The 19,593-nt window shown below is 37.8% G+C and overlaps 1 protein-coding gene across 1 annotated transcript in view; it reads left to right on the forward strand.

Annotated features, from left to right (window-relative positions):
• The window catches only part of MYO3A (myosin IIIA), a 193,613-nt gene that overhangs the window by 52,615 nt on the left and 121,405 nt on the right, over nt 1-19,593 (forward strand). The window contains exons 8-9 of the mRNA XM_074358211.1: nt 455-520; nt 3,236-3,391. Coding sequence (XP_074214312.1) covers nt 455-520; nt 3,236-3,391 — 222 coding nt within the window. The remainder of the gene's footprint in view (nt 1-454; nt 521-3,235; nt 3,392-19,593) is intronic.

Raw genomic sequence — 19,593 nt, forward strand, 5'->3', positions numbered from 1 at the left:
CCCTCTCTGCTGCAGTTGTCTCCATGTTCTGAACAATTCTCCTTTCAGGCCACCTCTGGGTACCCTGGATGTTCCGCAGAGTCTTCTGCAGAACCGAAAGTAAAAAATCTTTTCCCCGGTAATCATTGTTTCTATTTGGCTAAGTATTTATGTTTTCCTCTAGGGCTCTCAGTTCAAAGCAAGAAGATTCTTTCAAAGAAAAAAAAAAATGAACAGTTAGAAAAAAATGGGTCATGTATTAAGTGCTTTCAGAGAAACAAGGAACCTGTCATTCCACATACAGAATGATTAATAACTCATGATCCTTCTTTGAATTGGAAAATGATGGTAATGCTTGATTATACCAGGCAGAGGCTGGATGCAGTCATGTCTGTCCAGCCTGTCCAGCTCTGCCCCTTAATTTTGTCCTGACTGAGCGGTGTGCACAATCCAACCTTGTATCTTACTTTTCTAGGAATCCACCCCCAAAACTGAGGCAGCCTGAGATATGGTCGGCAGAATTCAATGACTTCATCAGCAAGTGAGTAACAATAGAGTCTTTTAAAAGAACCAAAGATCCCATCCTGCTATAATTTTGAAATGTGCCTTTTATAACAATTCCTCCACCCTTCTGAATCTCCTCCTTATCTTTTAAATAGCTCCAGGAGTTTCCATTATTTTCTTCAAAACAAGCATTTGTAGTGTCTTCTGAAATGTTCGGTGAACTCATTGTTGTTCCAATAATGACCTTGGGGTCCTGTTCATCTGCTTATTGATGACAGTGCTTCTGCGGACGTTGCATCGTCCACGGACATGCTCTCTGTGCACCTGGCTTTTGTAGCCATGCCCTCAACACCTCCCACCTTCTGACCATCATCTTATTCAGTCAGTTATTTAGCCCTTCATTTATCTGCATCGCTAATTCTCATCACAGTCAGGGAATTTTCATTGCAAGTGGTGAGTCAGATAATCACATAGATAAAATGCTTATACATTTGAAATTCATTTTTAATATGACAGCTACTTAGGACAAGTGCACTGGCCTCCAGACAGTTGGCTGGAAGCTATGAGTCAGCCCTTTCTAAATCTGTCCATGAACTTTTCTCGTAATCTTTATTAGGACTTCACCTTGGAAGACTAAGGTGAGGGATGACTCTGGGTTGTAAGTGGAAGAGAGGGGTCATTAACTTTTGATGTGTCACACTTCACTCAGAAAATGTGAAAAAGAAACAAACTGTCAGGTATCAAATAAGCTACGAGGATGTACTCTACAACATGAGGGATAGAGCCAATATTTTATAATAACTACAATTGGAGAATAACCTTTAAAACTTGTAAACCACGATATTGTATACCTGTAACATATAATATTGTACATCAGCTATACTTCAACTTAAAAAAAATGATACTGTAAAATAAATACATAAATAAAGTTTAAAAAAAAAGAAAATGTAAAAAGAGCAAAGAAAGCAGAGAGACCCATCACACGTGCCCCTACTGCTACGGCTGGTTTTCCCACCAACAATAGCTACTTGTTTCTATAAAGACAGAGGCTTATTTAAGGGTTATGAAGGTGCCAGAAGGATTGATAATCTTTTTTTTTTTTTTTTTAGTTTTCACTTAACTAGTTATTTCTGAGTATGTACTGTGCTCTATAGGATAGTCACAGATCTCTTAGGAGAATTTTTGGTAACTTCAAAGGGCTCCCCATCATTCAGTCATGCCCACATCTGCAGATCCTTCCATGCGGACTCTCATCGGGGCTGGGTACATTGACATATCCCACGCCGTTTCACCTCCTGAAACACATCCAGGTTTCCTCCAGGCAGGGAGGGCCCTGCCGTGGGTGCTCTCATTGCACTTTGCTGCACCTGCTCTGGCAGCATCACCTCTTTTATTCAGCTTCCTGTTTAGAGGTCTTTCTCCCAAACGAGACTGTAAGTAACTCTAAGGCACCAAATGTGCCTTACTTGTCCTTATGACTTCAATGTTTCACAGGGTGGCTGGTACCCATCAGCTATTTGATGAGGTTTTACTTGAATAAAATAATCCCATATGTGACTGAACTCAGTGCGTAGCTACACGTGCTGCAGGTGGCAGAAATTGACATATTCTCTTAGACAAAATGAAAACTAAGAGTGTCATCCTCATTCCTTAGCATATGTTAGCATCCCTGGGTACGATCTTTTTAGTTAAGCCCAATAGAATAAATTGCCAAATTCCCATCCCAGGAAGATGAACAATACAGATGAGAAATGGCACGGCTCAGGTCAGGCATGGGTTCCTTCTTATTTTTTTCTTGTTTTCTGTCCCCACATGACAGCCCAGCTGTGACCAGTGTTCTCATAATCATCGATCCTCAGAACCTCAGGGTTGGAAGGGTATCCAGAGCATGAATCCTTCTAGAACATGTGTGCTGAGTGACCATCCAATCAGTAAACCCCTAATAAAAATAATCATGCTTCTCAGTGCATCCCGTTCCATCTTTGATAAGATTGACTGTCAACAAGTTCCCCCTTACACTGCCCAGAAATCTGTTCTCTCTTAATTCTACCAGTGATCCTAGGTTTTTTGTCCCTTGTGACCACTGAAAACTAGTCTAATTCCTCTTCCAAATATTTGAAGACAGCAGGCTAAAGATCCAGTGTTTGTTCAAATGCTCCTCTTTGATGCTGTCACCTGGTTGATCCTATCAAGACGTGTGATAGTGCACTCGTCCATCTACTGTAGGACCTCATGAAACATTCACTGTGCTATTGTGGAATTCCAACACCCCCAGCACATAAGCCTTCGCAAATGGGTTAGCAGTTTTATCACGTAGAAAGAAACAGATCAATTGAGAAACCTTTAAAAGCATTAGTGAAGGGACACTGAAAATTTTGTTTTAATTTTAGATAAGCATTAAAACTATAATGACTTCATTGTTGTTTATCTTTAGCTACTGACTTGTAAAGGAGTCTTTGCAGTGGAGACTGAGTTCAATTATCACTCTGCAATAAGACTTGCTGGGAGGCTAGGGAAGTGGAATTTAGTGGAAGTTGGTATCACTATAGCATAATCACTCAGGGATATGTGCACTTTCACAGACATTAATTCATCCTGTTGCAGTTTTAACATTTTTTGAGATATGTTTCTTGGGCTGAGCATTGATGGAGAGCATCATTCCATTGTGTTAGAGTAGTTTTTAAGACTGTGAATAATAATTTCAAAGCTCTAACTTATCTAACAATTGCATGTTCTTTTTTTGCCAGTGCAGGTGCTTGACTAAAGATTATGAAAAGCGTCCAACAGTGTCAGATCTTTTACAGCATAAATTCATTACTCAAATTGAAGGCAAAGATGTGATGTTGCAAAAACAACTCAAGGAATTCATCGATATTCATCAGTGCACGGGAGGCACAGAAAAGGCCAGGTAATCAAATCATATCTTGACTCCAAAAGTCCAAAGATCATCTAAAGAGTTGGGCAGTTAGATGATGTGGTGGTTGTTAAGGTGAGTAAGGAACTCCTTGGTTTAATTATTTAAATTTCCTACTTGTGGTTTGGAGATAAGATGGTATTCGCATGAAAAGTGAATGTCACATGATGAGTTGCAGTCTGGTGTAGGTAAAATTACTGGCAGCATTATTTAAACAACTTCATCAGAACAGAGAATGTAAACCTCAATAGGTGACTAGTATTGGCTTATATTTTCTTGTGTTTTCTGCTCTTCTGTGGAATAAGATATCTTAAATTTGGAATTTAAAAAGGAACATAACATTTGAAATACTTTTTGACACTATGATTTTTTTGGTATCATTTTTCCCTGTTTGAATTATATTCAGAAGTAACTTTTAATATTTTTATTTATGCTTCCTATTTTGATTTTTAATGCACTACTATGTGTAGTTTTTATAATATTGAATTTTTTTACTTATTATAGATAGTATATAAGTTCATTTTATGAAATTTAGAAGATACATAGAAGTGTACAACATAAAACTGTTTATAACATTTTGATCTATAACATTCTAGTATCTCATGAATGGAAACACATTTAAAAACAAAATTGGAATATGTGTCCTGAAACCTGCCTTCTTTCACTGAATAATGAATATCTATGTCTATAAATATCCTTCTACCACAAAATTTTTAATTGCTGCTCAACATTCTCTTGCGTGACTTATTCAATGATTGATTTAAATAATCCCCTATTATTAGACACTTAGGTTGTTATTTATTGTTTTTATTCTAATAAGTCACACTGTAAGGAAGAGTTGTACACAAATCTCTTATCATTTCCTTAAGATAAATTCCTGTAGATGGTACTGTTAAGTTGAAAAATAATCTTTTGTAATTTAAATTTATTCTTGAGGATCCCATTAATTTCATCTCAGGAGCATATATCACTATTTAGGGAGTTGGGAGAAGTGGGTAGAAAACAAGGCATGACCTAAAAGGCAGTTGTATTTGAATTCCTAATGCAGTTTAACACATTTAATTCCTATTTCTTTAATGCCTACTATGCACAGGACATTATGTTAGGACTTTATATGATGTCATGTGATTTTACAACAACTCCAAGGGAAATGTTTTATGATCCCAGTTTTCTCAGCTGAGAAGAACTGAGGTTTGCAGAGGCCAATTAACTTGTATGAAGCTGCACAGGTGAGGAATGACTTAGCAGGGATTCAAATCCTAATCCCAGAGACAAAGCTTTATTCACACGAGTGTCAATGGCCAATGATTGTGGACAGTCTTGGGAGGTAACAGTCCCTGCCTAAGTGAGTTTACAGCCTTGCTGGAGAGACCTTCAGTGGGGAAGAATTTAAGTTGTGAGTGGAATAGAGTGCCAAAAAGAAGGAAGCAGGCATGCCGTTTATAGTGGGGAGGTAGTTGTGGGTTCATCCATGCCCATCTTTGTATCTTTGTGTGGATACTGTTCCACAGTCGGCCATGCTTCCCAAAGCAAATGGACAAACAGCAAGCAAACAAACAAAACAGAGATTGAGGTGAACCAATATTATATGGGATGTTCAATGTCAACAGTTCTGAAGGATCTAAGATTTTCTCCCACTTGCAAGCTAACAGGTTGACCTGCCCATTTCATAAATGCTGGCAGAAGATACAAGACTCCTGGATCAGAGACAGGGGACTTTCTTACTCACAGTTAAGCCCACAGTGTGAGTTTTATGTTCATGTCAGTTGTTCTTGCCCCATAAGTCCTCGGGGTGACCTGGAATGGCCTTGGTAGATGCTGTGTACACAGTGGGTTTGCCTCACAGTTTGGGAACCTTAAGCTTGGGAAACTCTAATCTTTTAAAGGGATTGCTAGTATATCTCCCTAAACTTTGCCCTGGAGCAGACGTTTTCTTCACTATTCTGGACAGCAAACAAAATTTCCATATATTCTGGAGGGAGACACTTTCTTTCACTTCCAAGGCTGTTTGTATAACAAACATAGCAAATATAGTCTAGAACAAAAGCTAATACAAGACATGAAGAAATGTGAGAGACTCTTGGAGAATTGCCTCCCAGCATTCAAGCATTATAAGAATGGTTGAACTATACAATATTCAGACTGAAAGCCTGGTGCTCTAAGTTCTAGTGATTAAAAAAAAATTATTGAAAACTACTGTTTTCTGCATCCCAATGTTCATAGCAGCATTATTCACAATAGCCAAGACATGGAAACAGCCTAAATGTCCATCAACAGATGACTGGATAAAGAAGATGTGGTATATTTATACAATGGAATACTACTCAGCCATAAAAACCGACAACGTAGCACCATTTGCAGCAACATGGATGCTCCTGGAGAATGTCATTCTAAGTGAAGTAAGCCAGAAAGAGAAAGAAAAATACCATTTGAGATCACTCATATGTGGAATCTAAGAAAAAAACACAAAGCATAAATACAAAACAGAAATAGACTCACAGACATAGAATACAAACTTGTGGTTGCCAAGGGGGTGGAGGGTGGGAAGGATTAGACTGGGATTTCAAAATTGTAGAATAGATAAACAAGATTATACTGTATAGCACAGGGAAATATACACAAGATCTTATGGTAGCTCACAGAGAAAAAAATGTGACAATGAATATATGTATGTTGATGTATAACTAAAAAATTGTGCTCTACACTGGAATATGACACAACACTGTGAAATGATTATAAATCAATAAAAAATGTTTTAAAAAAAGGAAAAAAAAGAAAACTACTATGTTTTCGACACTGTGTTAAGCTCAGTACTTCTGTTTGAGTCACAAAATATATTCTTCTTTATCCAGTTAAGAATTTAGAACGTGCTTTTGATATGAGAACTCATGACTTACTCAGTTAAGGAATTTTTTCAGTCATTAGTCCTTTAAATATTGATCCTCTTGCATTCTTTTTATTTTCTGCTCCTGAGAGATGAGTATTGGAAGTCCTAATTTACTTTAAATATCTTATTTCTCTTTTGTGTTTGTCATCAGTTTCTGAATCTCTGCTGCATTTGAGATGATTTCTTCATAATTGTTTTCCGATTCACTAATTCTCTGTTAGACTAGACCTAGTCTAGAGTATCCTATATACTGATTTTTCATGCTGATATTTCTATCAACACCTGTATTTTTCATTTCTAGAATTTCTCACAGTTTTAGTTTTTAACCATTCTTTTCTCATGTCTGACTTTTGTATCTGGCCATTCATACCTTGCTAATTTCTTTTTCTTTTTGTGAATGTAATTCTTCCCTTTTTCTCTTGATCTTAGACTGTATAACAGTCATTTTTTGATTTGTATTTCAACAAGGTTGTAGTGTCCTAATTAATGAGTTTGTTTGCACAATATGTGGTTTCCTTCTGTGGTTTAGGATTTTAGTTTGTTCTTCCATCTTTAGTAGGTGATGTTTTGTTTTGCTTTTTCTTTCTGCATTCCATTCTCCTGTTTTTGAGGTTTTGCCTTTGCTATAATCTGGCTTCAGGAGCCCCCTAGTCCAAATTGCCCTTCACGACTTTGAGGATATTGAAAATCTAGTCACTCAGCCAGTATGGCATAGACCCCATGTCTCTGCTCGGTCCTGCCAGCTCAGGTACTTGGCTCCATAAAAGGAAGAGGGTGCAGAACTTTATCAGTCTTCTCTTCCAGACAGGGCATACATTCAGCTCCATGCTCCCCACCAAGCCCAGGTCAGGGCCTTCGTTGTGAGGGTGTGTTTTGCTTCCTTACCTTCCAGGTACCTTTCTACCTATTTCTAGTCCTGGACTTCACATCACCTATAGTTCCTGCCCTCTTATCCAGTGTGTGTCTCATCTGTTAGGTCCACTCTCATGTTCACTTGTTTTAGAGAATGCTTTTGTCATTTTAATTCTGCTTAAAAATATTTTAAAAAGTATCTTTCACCAGTGTGTATTTGGAGGGGTTGGGAATGAAGCTTGAATCATGACCCCATAGCACTCTTTGCCCACAGATCTATGACTTTATAGGAGAGGGAAGAAAAATGCTCTCAGCATTTTCATACTAGTCCCAAAGTGTGAGGCATACTCTGGTGAAAGAAAAGAGACTGGAATGCTGGCACCACCTTGGGCAAAAGTAGCCCTCTTCAAGATCTTGCAAGATTATTTGATTTGTATAAGTTCCCAGCATTGATAAAACCAATCTAAAATCCGACTGTACTAAATCAACGTAGCTGATTCAAAGCTAACATTTGTTTATATGTGATACTAACCTTTGGAATTGGATTGACGTATGTGTTGGGCAAGATAATTTTTTTTTTAATTCACAATTCAGTTTTAAAGAGGACTGTCCTATAAACTGAATACAAACTGAGTTCTTTAAATGTCTTGATGATGGGGAGGGGTGGTGGTAGAAGGTGGTGTGGAATGGAACAAGAACTTCCTATTTTAAGTCAAGGCCCGAGTTTAACAAACAAGTCGCTCTTATAATTACTCACCTGTTCTGAGGACTTGCGATGCATGTGAATGCAGCAGCCTTGTTTGTGGCAAAGTCCTCAGCTGTGGGATTGCATTTTTCACAGGAGTTAAAATTTAGGATGTTCACGTGCAGGCTGAATCAGTGAAAAACATGAATTATAACGTATTTCAAAAGAAAAGTTTTACTCTTGAATCCACTATTTTAAAATATTCAATTATCCAATTTAAGGGGAAAAGATAAAAGTCATTTGTAATTGAAATGCACTATTCAGCATCTTGACTGAAAAACAACATAAGCCAACTTGAGAAGGAAAGTAATTTTGTGAAAAATACTGGATGGCTCAGAGATCTGAGAGGAAGGCAAAGAGTAGGAAGCGAAGGAAGCAGGGGCCTCAGACATCCTTCCTCAAGAACTGCCTGCTAAGAGGCCACCACAGATACCCACCTTCAGCACTGCAACATTTCCTGCAGCAAAGCAACACTGGTTTCTTGAAAGCCACAACCACCTCAAAGTATTTATAAACTGATCTGAGCTTTGTGTCACTCCCTTGATGTTCTGAGTTCATTCCAGGACCATTGCTTCCCCAGGCATAGGTCACAGGCCCTGCTGTATGTGAAAAATGAAGTGAGAAATACTGGGTCCTCCCTCACTTCCGGTTTCTAGACTGAGAGGCAGAGCCCTTCCTCACAGCCGTCCCGGAAGGCTATTTTTAGCTGCTGAAGCAATGAATACCCATTATGTGGAATATGCAAACAGGGTCCTAAAATTCTTTTATCTATCTTGAACATTTAACTACAAATATTATTTAAGCAATGATTTGCATATCTTGTAAATAAAGGAAAAACCTAGCCCCATAACTACTTGAATAATAAATTCCCAATTAAAATTTCTTTTTGTGACAATGATACTCTAAACATGTTATCTTTTAAAATTTCTTATATGCAAAGCAAAATAACTTGATACCCTTAATATGTTAGTGGTGATTGTCTTTGATATGTATAAATTATATTTTGCATGTAATTCTATAGAAGCAAAAAGGAACATTTATAAGAATTTAGTAACTCAAATATAATTATTTCTTAGGCCAAAAATAATGGCTTTTTTTATAGTGCTGCTTTAATCATTCCACTCGTCTCAACACATATGGTTCCCAAACCGGGATGTAAGGCATATTTGAGACACAGCTCAAAGGATTAACAAATGAAAGACAAACTAGAAACTTGTCCAGCCATTCCGTGCTAAAAGGGCCTGGTTCAAGCTGTCATTTCTTTATTTTGGTATGGGACTTGATGTAATATAAATTTGCTAGAATGGGATTTTGATTTTATACAAAAAAAAAAAAAAAAAAAAGAAGGAAGGGAGGGAGGGAGTGAGGAAGGAAGCAGAATATCAACAGGAAGTAATACTCAGGTTCTTTCAGTTCCATGCAGTGCATAACCCCATTTTACTTTCCGTTTTCTGGGCAAGGTAATTTTCCTCTAATGGCTGTGACTATGTTGTGGCGAGAATTATTCACCCTTTGGAATATTTGCTCCTTGATACATAGGACTTCCGAAATGCTCTCCTGGCTGCTCTCGTAATAACGCCTTTTGATTCCTGTCTCCACTGAGTATTTCAAAGATGCTCTAAACTCAACCTGTTCAAAACTGAACTTCTGCAGTCCCATCATACATTAGTTCTTTGTTCCTTTTCTTATTGGTGTCACCACCACTCGTCCTATTATGCCCACCAAGAACCTAGGGATTATCTCAACACAGTCTTCTCCTACTTCCTGTTTTCAGTCCATAGCAAGGCTACGTTTCTTACACACCTGCTCAACCCATTACCAATTGTGATATACTTCCTGCTACCATAGAAATTTTGGGTTGAGACAACATTCACATTGTTGCCATATTAATTGAGGCCATTGGGTAAAGCTCTGGATGAACTGCCACGCAAGGGCCTGACAGCTGAAGCAGCTGTAGGCTCTGTGACCTGAGTTATCTGTCTTGGACAGACACGCCACCAGTGAGGGACATTGATGAGACATTTTCTCCTAGATTTCACACAGACAATTCCCTTTCCTCCTTACTTTGAATAAGACAAGATCCTAAATAGTATCTTCCTTTTTAGTGAAAGGGATAAAAACGAACGTATAAATAACCACTATACAAAGTTGGACGTTTCCATACCATAAAAGGAACACAAATAATGTCCTGTGCGAGGTGTAGAAGAAGCAGAGAGTGGAAGAGACAGGGGGCTTGTGCAGGAAGTGGCCTTGAATCAGCACTGCAGGGAATAAGCAGGACTTAATCATGTGACAGTTAGGGTTACCGTTACACGAACATTATTGCTGGAGGGAACAGCCTGAGCAGAATCATGAAAGCCAGGAGACAGACTCACAGCAAGGCAAGCAATTAATCAAAGTTATATTATAAGGGTGAAAACTCAGAAATAGGATTGGAGAGACACGCAGAAACCAGTCCAGAGAGAGCACTGAAAGTCAACTGAGAGGTCTGACCTGTGTTCTTGTTTTGTTTGTTTTATGAGGGGGTGGTAATTGGGTTTGTTCATTTCTTTCTGTTTGGAGGAGATACTGAGGATTGAACCTGGGACCTCACGCATGTCAAGCATGCTCTCTACCACTTGAGCTATACCCTCCCCCCAGACCTGTGTTCTTGACAGCCCCATCGAGGGTGTCCGCCTAAGCCACCTGTGTCCTACTGTGCACCATCCTTTTGTGGTTCTAAAAGGTACACTGTAGATATACCAAGACAGACCACAGCAGTCATTTTGAATGCATTTTGTTTTTCCTAAGATTTCTTCCTAACTTTAAACTACTGTTACTTCTTTCTTTGAAACTGGTTGATCCCCATCATGTTAATTATCAAAGCAGTTAGTGGCTATTGTTTGGATATTTTGAAATGAGGAATCTATTGACATATTATTTCTGTTATGTGAGGTGTGTGTGTGTGCACATGCACATGTGCATGTGTACTTCTAAGTATGCTTTATTTTGGAAAATGCTAATCTTATTTTGGTCAAAATAAGAGTGTGAAGGAATTATCCATGTGAAATTTAGGAGAAAATGTCTTATCAGGGCATGAGCTGGTGGCAGTGTCTGTGCAAGATAGATAATTCAGAGACAGATGAAACTCTGAGAATATAGTAAGAGGACCCATCTGAGACCAGGAAATTTAGAAAAGAAATGATCACTTCTCCTTCCCCACCTGAAATATTTCCTTGTGCCTTTCTTCACTAATCCACCCCCACGCTGGAAAAGGTCCTAAATAAGAGCTAAATAACTTTTAAACATGGTCTCCAGGAATTTTATAAGGAAGAGGTTATTGAATCAGCTCTCCCTGGAAAGGACCATTATGAGTATTTGCTCCTAAGTACCAATAAATAAAGGAATTCAAATAAACAGTGAGAGCCAGTTTCTAAAATGTACTTAGAAGCTGGAAATAATGCCTAGGAGCAAATTACATGGATGCTTCAAAACAAGACAAGACAAAACAAAACTGAGTAAAGAACCATCACATTCATACCAACCTGCCTTCTGTGTTGACTCAGGTAACTAGAGGAAACTGAGACCCAGAGAAAAAAAAGATGCGTTCAGGGTTATGTCACGTCATAGAGAAGAGCTGGGGTCAGAACCCACTTGTTCTACCACTGTGAGTTCTGTTCCTGTCTGTATCATGACGCTTTCTTTTTTTCTCTGCAGAGAATAATCATACAGTCATTGCTAGAAGGGAACTTTTCTCCTGGTTCCTTATCAGAGATCGGAGAAGTGAATCCTGCTGATTCAATAACCAGTTAATAGCCGGCTCTGGGCTAAATAAATTTGTTTTCAGACCAGCTCTTTTACTAACTTCCGTATTTCTCTCTAGTATAAGTTAGAACAAAACTTGTTATTTGAAGAGTATTCATTGGACTTTTTGGGGGCTGCTTTGTATGATTTAGTCATATTGGGCACTTAATTTAAATTTTAACCAATTTCTTTGAGATACTACAATTAAGAGTTTGCATCCCTGAGTAGTGTATTCAAGGGGTCAAGAAATCTTTGTTCATGTTTTGCCAAAGACCCTTTTTTTAATTTAACTGAGAAGATAGAGTTTGAAAACAACTAAGTTTGTTTTTTTAGGTTTTTTTTTTTGTGACTTATTTATTTATTTATTTAAAAACATTTTTTATTGTGTTATAGTCATTTTACAACGTTGTGTCAAATTCCAGTGCAGAGCACAATTTTTCAGTTGTACATGAACATACATATATTCATTGTCACTTTTTTTTTTTTTTTTTTTTTGCTGTGAGCTACCACAAGATCTTGTATATATTTCCCTGGAAACAATTATGTTTAAATGACAATCTAAGTATGAAATGTTTGGGATATAATCATCCAGGAACTGCATTTTAATGACTACTTGACATGAGTTGATGATCATCAACATAGTGATCTTTTTATTTCTTTTGGAAAGAGCCCCTCATCTCTGTGATGAGTTCAAGGATTTTCATTTGTTTTTACAAGTTATCAGCAGGGGCCAACAAAACTGCATTAATTTCAGAAAAGCCATTAGTACCCCTTTTTTCTGGTAATTACTACTTGAAGTTATACTGCTCTCTGAGATGTTGTTCAGCATGTTATTTTGTCTACTCTGTGGTATCTGTCACTCAAACCTTAATTTTATTTAGGTCAAAAATGGCAAGTTCTCAGTGGCTTCCATGATGCATCACTGATGAGAATAAGTGGGCCTGTGATGACCAATTTGTCCATCTCTTCCCATATACCCATATTCTGGCCGCCAAGCCACTTGGTTGCTGAACGTATAATGCTTTTCATTCCTCTCTATTTTGGCTCATGTAGTGTTCTCTCCTTGAAATCTTCCCTCTTTATTCACTCCTTGAAAATATACTTCAAGGTCAGTCTTCATGATACTGAAGAGCTGGTTCTTCAAAAAGATAAAAAAAATGACAAAGTTTTAGCTAGACTCAGCAAGAAATAAAGAGAGAGTATTCAAATAAATAAAAATCAGAAATAAAAGAGGAGATAATACAACTGATACCAAAGGAATACAGATGATTATAAGAGACTACTATGAATAATTATATGCCAACAAATTGGACAACCTAAAAGAAATGGGTAAATTCCTAGAAACATACAACCTACCAAGACTGAATCAAGATGAAAAGAAAATCTGAACAGAGTGATTACTAGTAAGGAGATTGAATCAGTAATCAAAAACCTTCAACAAACAAAATCCAGGAACAGATGCCTTCACTGGTGAATTCTGCCAAACACGCAAAGAAGGATTAATACCAATCCTTCTCAAACTCTTCCAAAAAATAGAAGAGGAGTGAACTCTTCCAAAACTCATTTTATGAGACCAGAATTACCCTGATAACAAAACCAGAAAAGGGTGTCACAAGAAAAGAAAGTTTCAGGCCAATATTCCTGATGAACATAGATGAAGAAATCCTCAACAAAATATTAGCAAACCAATTTCAACATTACTTGATCATATACTGTGATCAAATGGGAATTATTCAAAAGATGCAGGGATCATTCAGTATCTGCCAGTGAATTGATTTGATACACCACATTAACAAAATGAGGGGTAAAATCATGTGATCATCTCAATAGATGCAGTAAAGAATTTAACAAAATTCAACATCCATCTATGATAAAAACTCTCAACAAAGAGGGTATAGAGGGAACACAACTTACTATAATAAAGGCCACATATGACAAGCCCACAGCTAACATCATACTAAATGGTGAAAAGCTGAAAACTTTTCCTCTAAGATAAGGAACAAGCCAAGAATGCCCACTCTCACCACCTGTGTTCAACATAGTATTGGAAGTCTGAGCCACAACAGTTAAGCAAGAAAAAGAAATAAAGGATATCCAAATTGGAAAGGAAGATGTAAAACTGTCACTAATTGCCAATGACGTGATATTTTATAGAAAACACTAAACACTCCATCAAAAAAAAAAAAACTGTTAGAACTAATAAACGAATTCAATAAAGTTGCAAGATACAAAATCAATAAACAAAAGTATGTTGCATTTCTATACACTAATAGTGAGTTATCAGAAAGAGAAAATAAGAAAACAATCCCATTTACAGTTGTAGTAAAAAGAATAAAATAAATTTAACCAAGGAAGTGAAAGATCTGTATATTGAAAGCTACAAGACAATAATGAAAGAAATCGAAGAAGACACAAATAAATGGAAAGACATCCCATATTCATAGATTGGAAGAATCAATATTGTTAAAATATTCATACTACCCAAAGCTACATATAGATTCAATACAGTCTGTATCAAAATTCCAATGGCAGTTTTCACAGAAATAGAACAGAAATTCTAAACTTTGTATGGAACCATAAAAGACTCCAAATTGCCAAGGCAATCTTGAGAAAAAAGGATAAAACATCCATTAGAATGGCAATTATTAAAAACACTAAAAATTACAGATGTTGGCAAGGATGTGGAGGAAAGGGAACCCTTATGCACCATTGGTGGGAATGTCAATTGGTGTAGCCACTGTGGAAACAGTATGGAGGTTCCTCAGAAAATTAAAAATACAACTAACATATGATCCAGCAATTCCACTTCTGGGTGATTATCCAAAGAAAATGAAAATACTAATTCAAAAATGTGTATGCAGCCCCTTGTTCATTGTAGCATTATTTACAGTAGCCAAGATATGGAAACAACATAAGTGTCAACTGGTGGATAAATGGATAAAGAATATTCAGCCATAAAAAAGGAATGAAATCTTACCATTTGTGACAACATGGATGGACCTGGAGTGTATTATGCTTAGAGAAATAAATCAGACTGAGAAAGACAAATGTTACATGTAGAATCATACATATATGTGTAAGATATACATATGTAATAAAAGTAAGCTTATGGATACAGAGAATAAATTGATGGTTGCCAGAAGTGGCAGGTAGAGGATGGGAGAAATGGATGAACTGTTTTTGTTTTTAGTTTAAATAAGTTGAATTAAAAAACTAAAACTAAAAAACAATATTTTCTTACTCTAAAAAAAAATCTCCAAAAGTCTCAAGGATGTGTTTACATTTTCTTTCTTCTATGGTCACACAGTACTTTGTTCATACTTAAAAGTCAGAAAGACCTGGAATCAAGTCCTCATCCTTCCAGGTACTTGTCCTGCCATGTCCTAGTTTGACTTTGGGCAAGTTATGGAACCTCTTTGAGACACAGTTGAACTTTGTTTATGACATGGGGGCACTAATGATACCTACCCCGTTGAGTTGTGAGAATAAACGAAATAACACCTAAGAAGCATGAAGCACTTTATGGATTGTTATACATGTCTGTATTTTGTGAATCATAATCATCTTTGTATGTCATAATGCTGAGTCCAGAACTTTGCATGTAGTAAGTGCTCAATAAATATATATTATCTTGAATTGAAGAGTTTGTTTTAAAATTTAGAATAAGAAGTCTTCATCTGTCTCTATATAGTCAATAGACACAAATAATAGTACATTCAACTATTACTTAACTACGAAAAAAATTGGATAAGCGAGTAACGTAAAAGCTTTTTCTTGAGAGAAGGGTTTTAAACATTTTTTTCTAGAGAAACTTTTTTTTTCAATAGTTCTCCTGCTGGGTCAGTGGTAGAAGCAAAGAGGACTTAGAAAAAAAATGATAAAATTATGGTAACATCTTGTTTGCTCCTAAAACCATCTCTGTGAAGTTGTATGATGTGGACCACAGCCCTTCTTTTAGGTGCAGTGAGCTAGTGCAGAACTAGGCCTGGCCGGACTCTCAGTTTCATCTCTGTGCTGTTTCTTGAAATTTATTCAATCAGCAAAATAACCCAACTGATAGCCGGGAGTGGTGGGAGGGTAAATTTTATGTTTTAGAGGTGTTTTACTAGTGAATGTTATAGGTTAAATGGATTTGGTCGTGCCATTATCCCAGACCCTTTATAACCAGCACATACGGTTCTACAACTTAGTAGGCAGTGCTGGCTCTTGCAAGAGAATATTACATTTTCATCTCGAAGCCCCTTCTTATGGGGCTCAAACTGTCACTATCACTCTGGTTTTAGCAGCTGAGCTAACAGCATTATGCGTGTGCTCCCACTGCAGTTTTGTCTTTGCCTGCTTTTGTCCACTTTGCCTGCTTTGAGTCACTTTTTTCAGATAGCAGTGGATTGAGCTTTAAAACATGCTTTGGTTTCCTCTGTTTCTGAATTCTTTTGAAGAAATAATGAAAATATTAGCTTATTTGTAAACTGTGACCTTCATTTTTTTGTAAAAGTGACCCTTACTGGTTATTAAAAAAATCCAATCAATGCATAAACATAAAAAGAAGCCTTAGAAATTCATCCAAAAACACAGCACTAAGGAAAAGAAAACAGCATAAACATTTGATGAACACAATTCCAGATTAATTTTTCAGTGTGTGTGTGTTTGTGTGTGTATAAAAGAGAGAGAAAATCCTTACAAATATAGAATTATTTTATACCTACTATGTTTATTGATGTAATTCTAAATTTACATACATTTGTAAAAAAAAAAAAACAATTCAGATGGACCCCGCATACCCACTACTCCAATTTTCATTTAATGGTTATATTTTTCCAAAACTATATAAATATTATTTTAAGTGAGCATTTTCCTCAAATTCAACAAAAGAAAAAGAAACTAAAGTGAAAATGGAGATATTGTTGGAGTTCAGATAAATGTTTATCTTGCTTCATCTCAGGAGTTTTGGGCTTTTGCTAAAGTTTAAAAGATTAGATTCATTTTGATTCAATTCTAGGCAGTATCTACTACCTTCTCACTCTGAAGGATGGAGCTAGTGGTTCCACTTCCCTGCCTCTCCATCTCCACTTCCTGTATCATTACACTATCCTTTTGCAATGCCGAGGGTTAACATTTGTAGTCTGTCTAGAACCATCATCGTTAGGGTGATAACCATCTTTTTTCTGTATTTAAGTTGATTCGGTACTCACCACAAGTCTTTTGGTTTGTTTTTTTTTTTTAACTGTACCCTCTCCTGAGTTCTTCACTTATTCTCTTGGGTAGCTACATTGCCTCATCTCATGGTTATTTCCAGAAAGCCTCAAACCCTAAATTCTTGCCTGCTTGAGCCTAAAGCTCGGTTTAGTTGGATAAAGTGTACTAAGGTTGACATTTGTTTTCCTTGAAATATCATATACATTGTTCCACTGTCTCTTTGGCAGCAAGTGTTGCTGTTGGAAGAACCAAGGCAGTGAGATCCCTCCTTTTGTTCATGACTGGCTTTTCCTGCAGGGTGTCCCTAAGGTTTTCAGCAGTTTCTCCCTGCTGTGTCATCATGTCAGCCCTCCCGTCTCGATCTTGCCTGTACCCTGCAGCGCACTGGAGCCGGCTCCCATCCGCTCCTGAGAGCCAGCCGGGTCTTTGTTCTTGTTCTGTGTGCTGCAACCACACACTCACCACATCTGTGGGCTCCGTCATGGATGTGCTGCATATTCTGCTGCCTTTCTCTCATGATTATCCTCCATTTCTTTCCTGGATTCACCTGCCTCAGTTTTTAATCTATTTCTGTTGCCTTCTTATCTCTTCATTGACGCTTTGTACCCTCTCTTGAAGACTTTTCTCTTTTCATGAGACCTCATGTGAGAAATGTCTGTGAGGGATGGGGAACTTTTTCCATGATTCCTTCATGTGGTGTGTGGTCTTCATCTGCCTTTTGTCTATAATCCTTAACTCTCCCTCTTCCTTTTTTAAAATTATAAGTGTGTAGTGATGAATCTCTTCTCAAGTGATACTGGGAACAGCTGTGTTCTAGCAAAAAAAACAAAAAGTGAGAATGATGGAAGAATGATTTAGGAGGCCTTTCATTGGAATTAGGTTGATTCTCTTGAACAGCCTCTCACCAAATCTGTATCTTCTTTCCCTTGGCACATCTCCCCTCAGTTCTGAACCTTGAAGAGGTCCGTGTACCCAGCCACTAGGTGGTACAAGCCCGGGTAGCACCATTCCTGTCGTGTTCTCTGTGGCTCCCGGCAAAATCCCACAATGACAGTCTTTCTCTATCCCAGTGTGGCAGCTGCTACTGCCTCTCTTCTTTTCGTCCTGCCACCCTTTGGCCAGTGGCCACCCCTCGGCTGGACGAGTAGGTCACTGTCCCATCGTCTTCTCCAGGGCTCAGCACTTTGCTCTTTTGCATGTCGACCTGGGTCTCATCAGGTGACCCTTTCCCACTTCCCGCATGGCCCACCCATGCCTCCAGAACTGACCCCTCCAAGCACTGGCTCATCACGTAGACGTCTCAGGGCTGGGCACTTTCTTCTTTTTTTTAAGTCTCTGTAGTTACTGATTGAGGTCTAAAGAATTATGTGTTGGTTCTCAGCTTCCTCTCTCATTCTTTTATTTGACAGTTATGCTTTATGGATTGTGGTTTGGGACTGTGGCCATGTCTGTTTCTCATAAAAGAAGGAGACGTTTCTCTACTTTCCATTCTTTTTTGTTGTTTATAATGAGTCTTAAGGGAAGGAAACAATCACATTACTCTGTGACCTTTAACATGAAGTAACTCTCACCCACTTTCTCAGCAAAATAGGACAGGGTGTGATGGATTGGAGACATCACAGTTTTTTGACAAGTCTTGTGTGAGAGCTGGAGTCTGTGTTGCCTTCCCTTGAATCTGGCATTTTCTGTGACTTTGATTAGTAGAAGATAGCAGAAGTAATGCTGTGACAGTTTTGGGCCCAGGCCTGCTGAGGAATGCTAAGCAATGGCCAGCCTGGCCAGCAAGGGCTCCACGTGCTGAGGGAGCAACATGGGTTCCCGAAAGTGACCAAAGAGGTGTCAGTCACCAATACGTGGCTGAGCAAAAGCTCACAGTGGTGTCCAGCTGAAGCAGATCTGTCCAGGAGCACTGGTGAGACCTACTTATGGGGATTTTCTGAGGTCACAAGAGTCCTACATTAGCATGTGAAGGCGATGAGCAAGAAAATTTGGACTCCTGGCATTCTGACCACTGTGTGTGGGATAGCCCACATTGTACAACTCCATGAGACACTATTCATTTCATATTCCAGGTGAGTGCTCTCACCTTGGAGCGTGGAGACAGAACATTGATGGTGGCCCCTAGAGCTGTACCATGTGGATGATGGATCAGGAGCCTGGGAAAAATTCTGAATGCATTTGTTTTACAACCCAAGATAGATTCCCATTGGTATTATTGCTATAAAGAAAAGACACATTTATTTGCATAGAATTACATTTACTGTTGAGTTCTGCAGTGCCTCACAGGAGACAGGACACTGACTATAGATGATGATACTAATTTTTTGGCAGCAAATTGAGATGCACAGACTGAATGGAGGGCAGAGCAACAATTTTTCCCCAAGTGCTTTCACATTTTTAGTACTCTAAATCCATTTTTATCATCATGTCAAAGGCCTTAGTAATATGTATATTGAGAGTAACTTCCTAGAAAAATTTTGCTTAAGATAGCTAAATGTTTTAACCATCTTTTTGCTGAGGAAGAAGAGAGAAATATTTTTTAAGATAGTATCAAGTTTAGAGCAGAATATTTCAGCCTTTGAGTAGAATTCAAAATGACATGCCCCCATTCTTTACTGCTAGGCATGGAAAGCTTTATCTCTGTTCAGCTACCCTAATCTTGTTTGCTTCCCCATTTAGTTTTGTAATTTCTGCAAAAAAAAAAAAAAAACTGCTGTATTTAACAGAATTTTT

Source organism: Camelus bactrianus, chromosome 35, assembly GCF_048773025.1.
Source record: "Camelus bactrianus isolate YW-2024 breed Bactrian camel chromosome 35, ASM4877302v1, whole genome shotgun sequence".
NCBI classification, from domain to species: Eukaryota; Metazoa; Chordata; class Mammalia; order Artiodactyla; family Camelidae; genus Camelus; species Camelus bactrianus.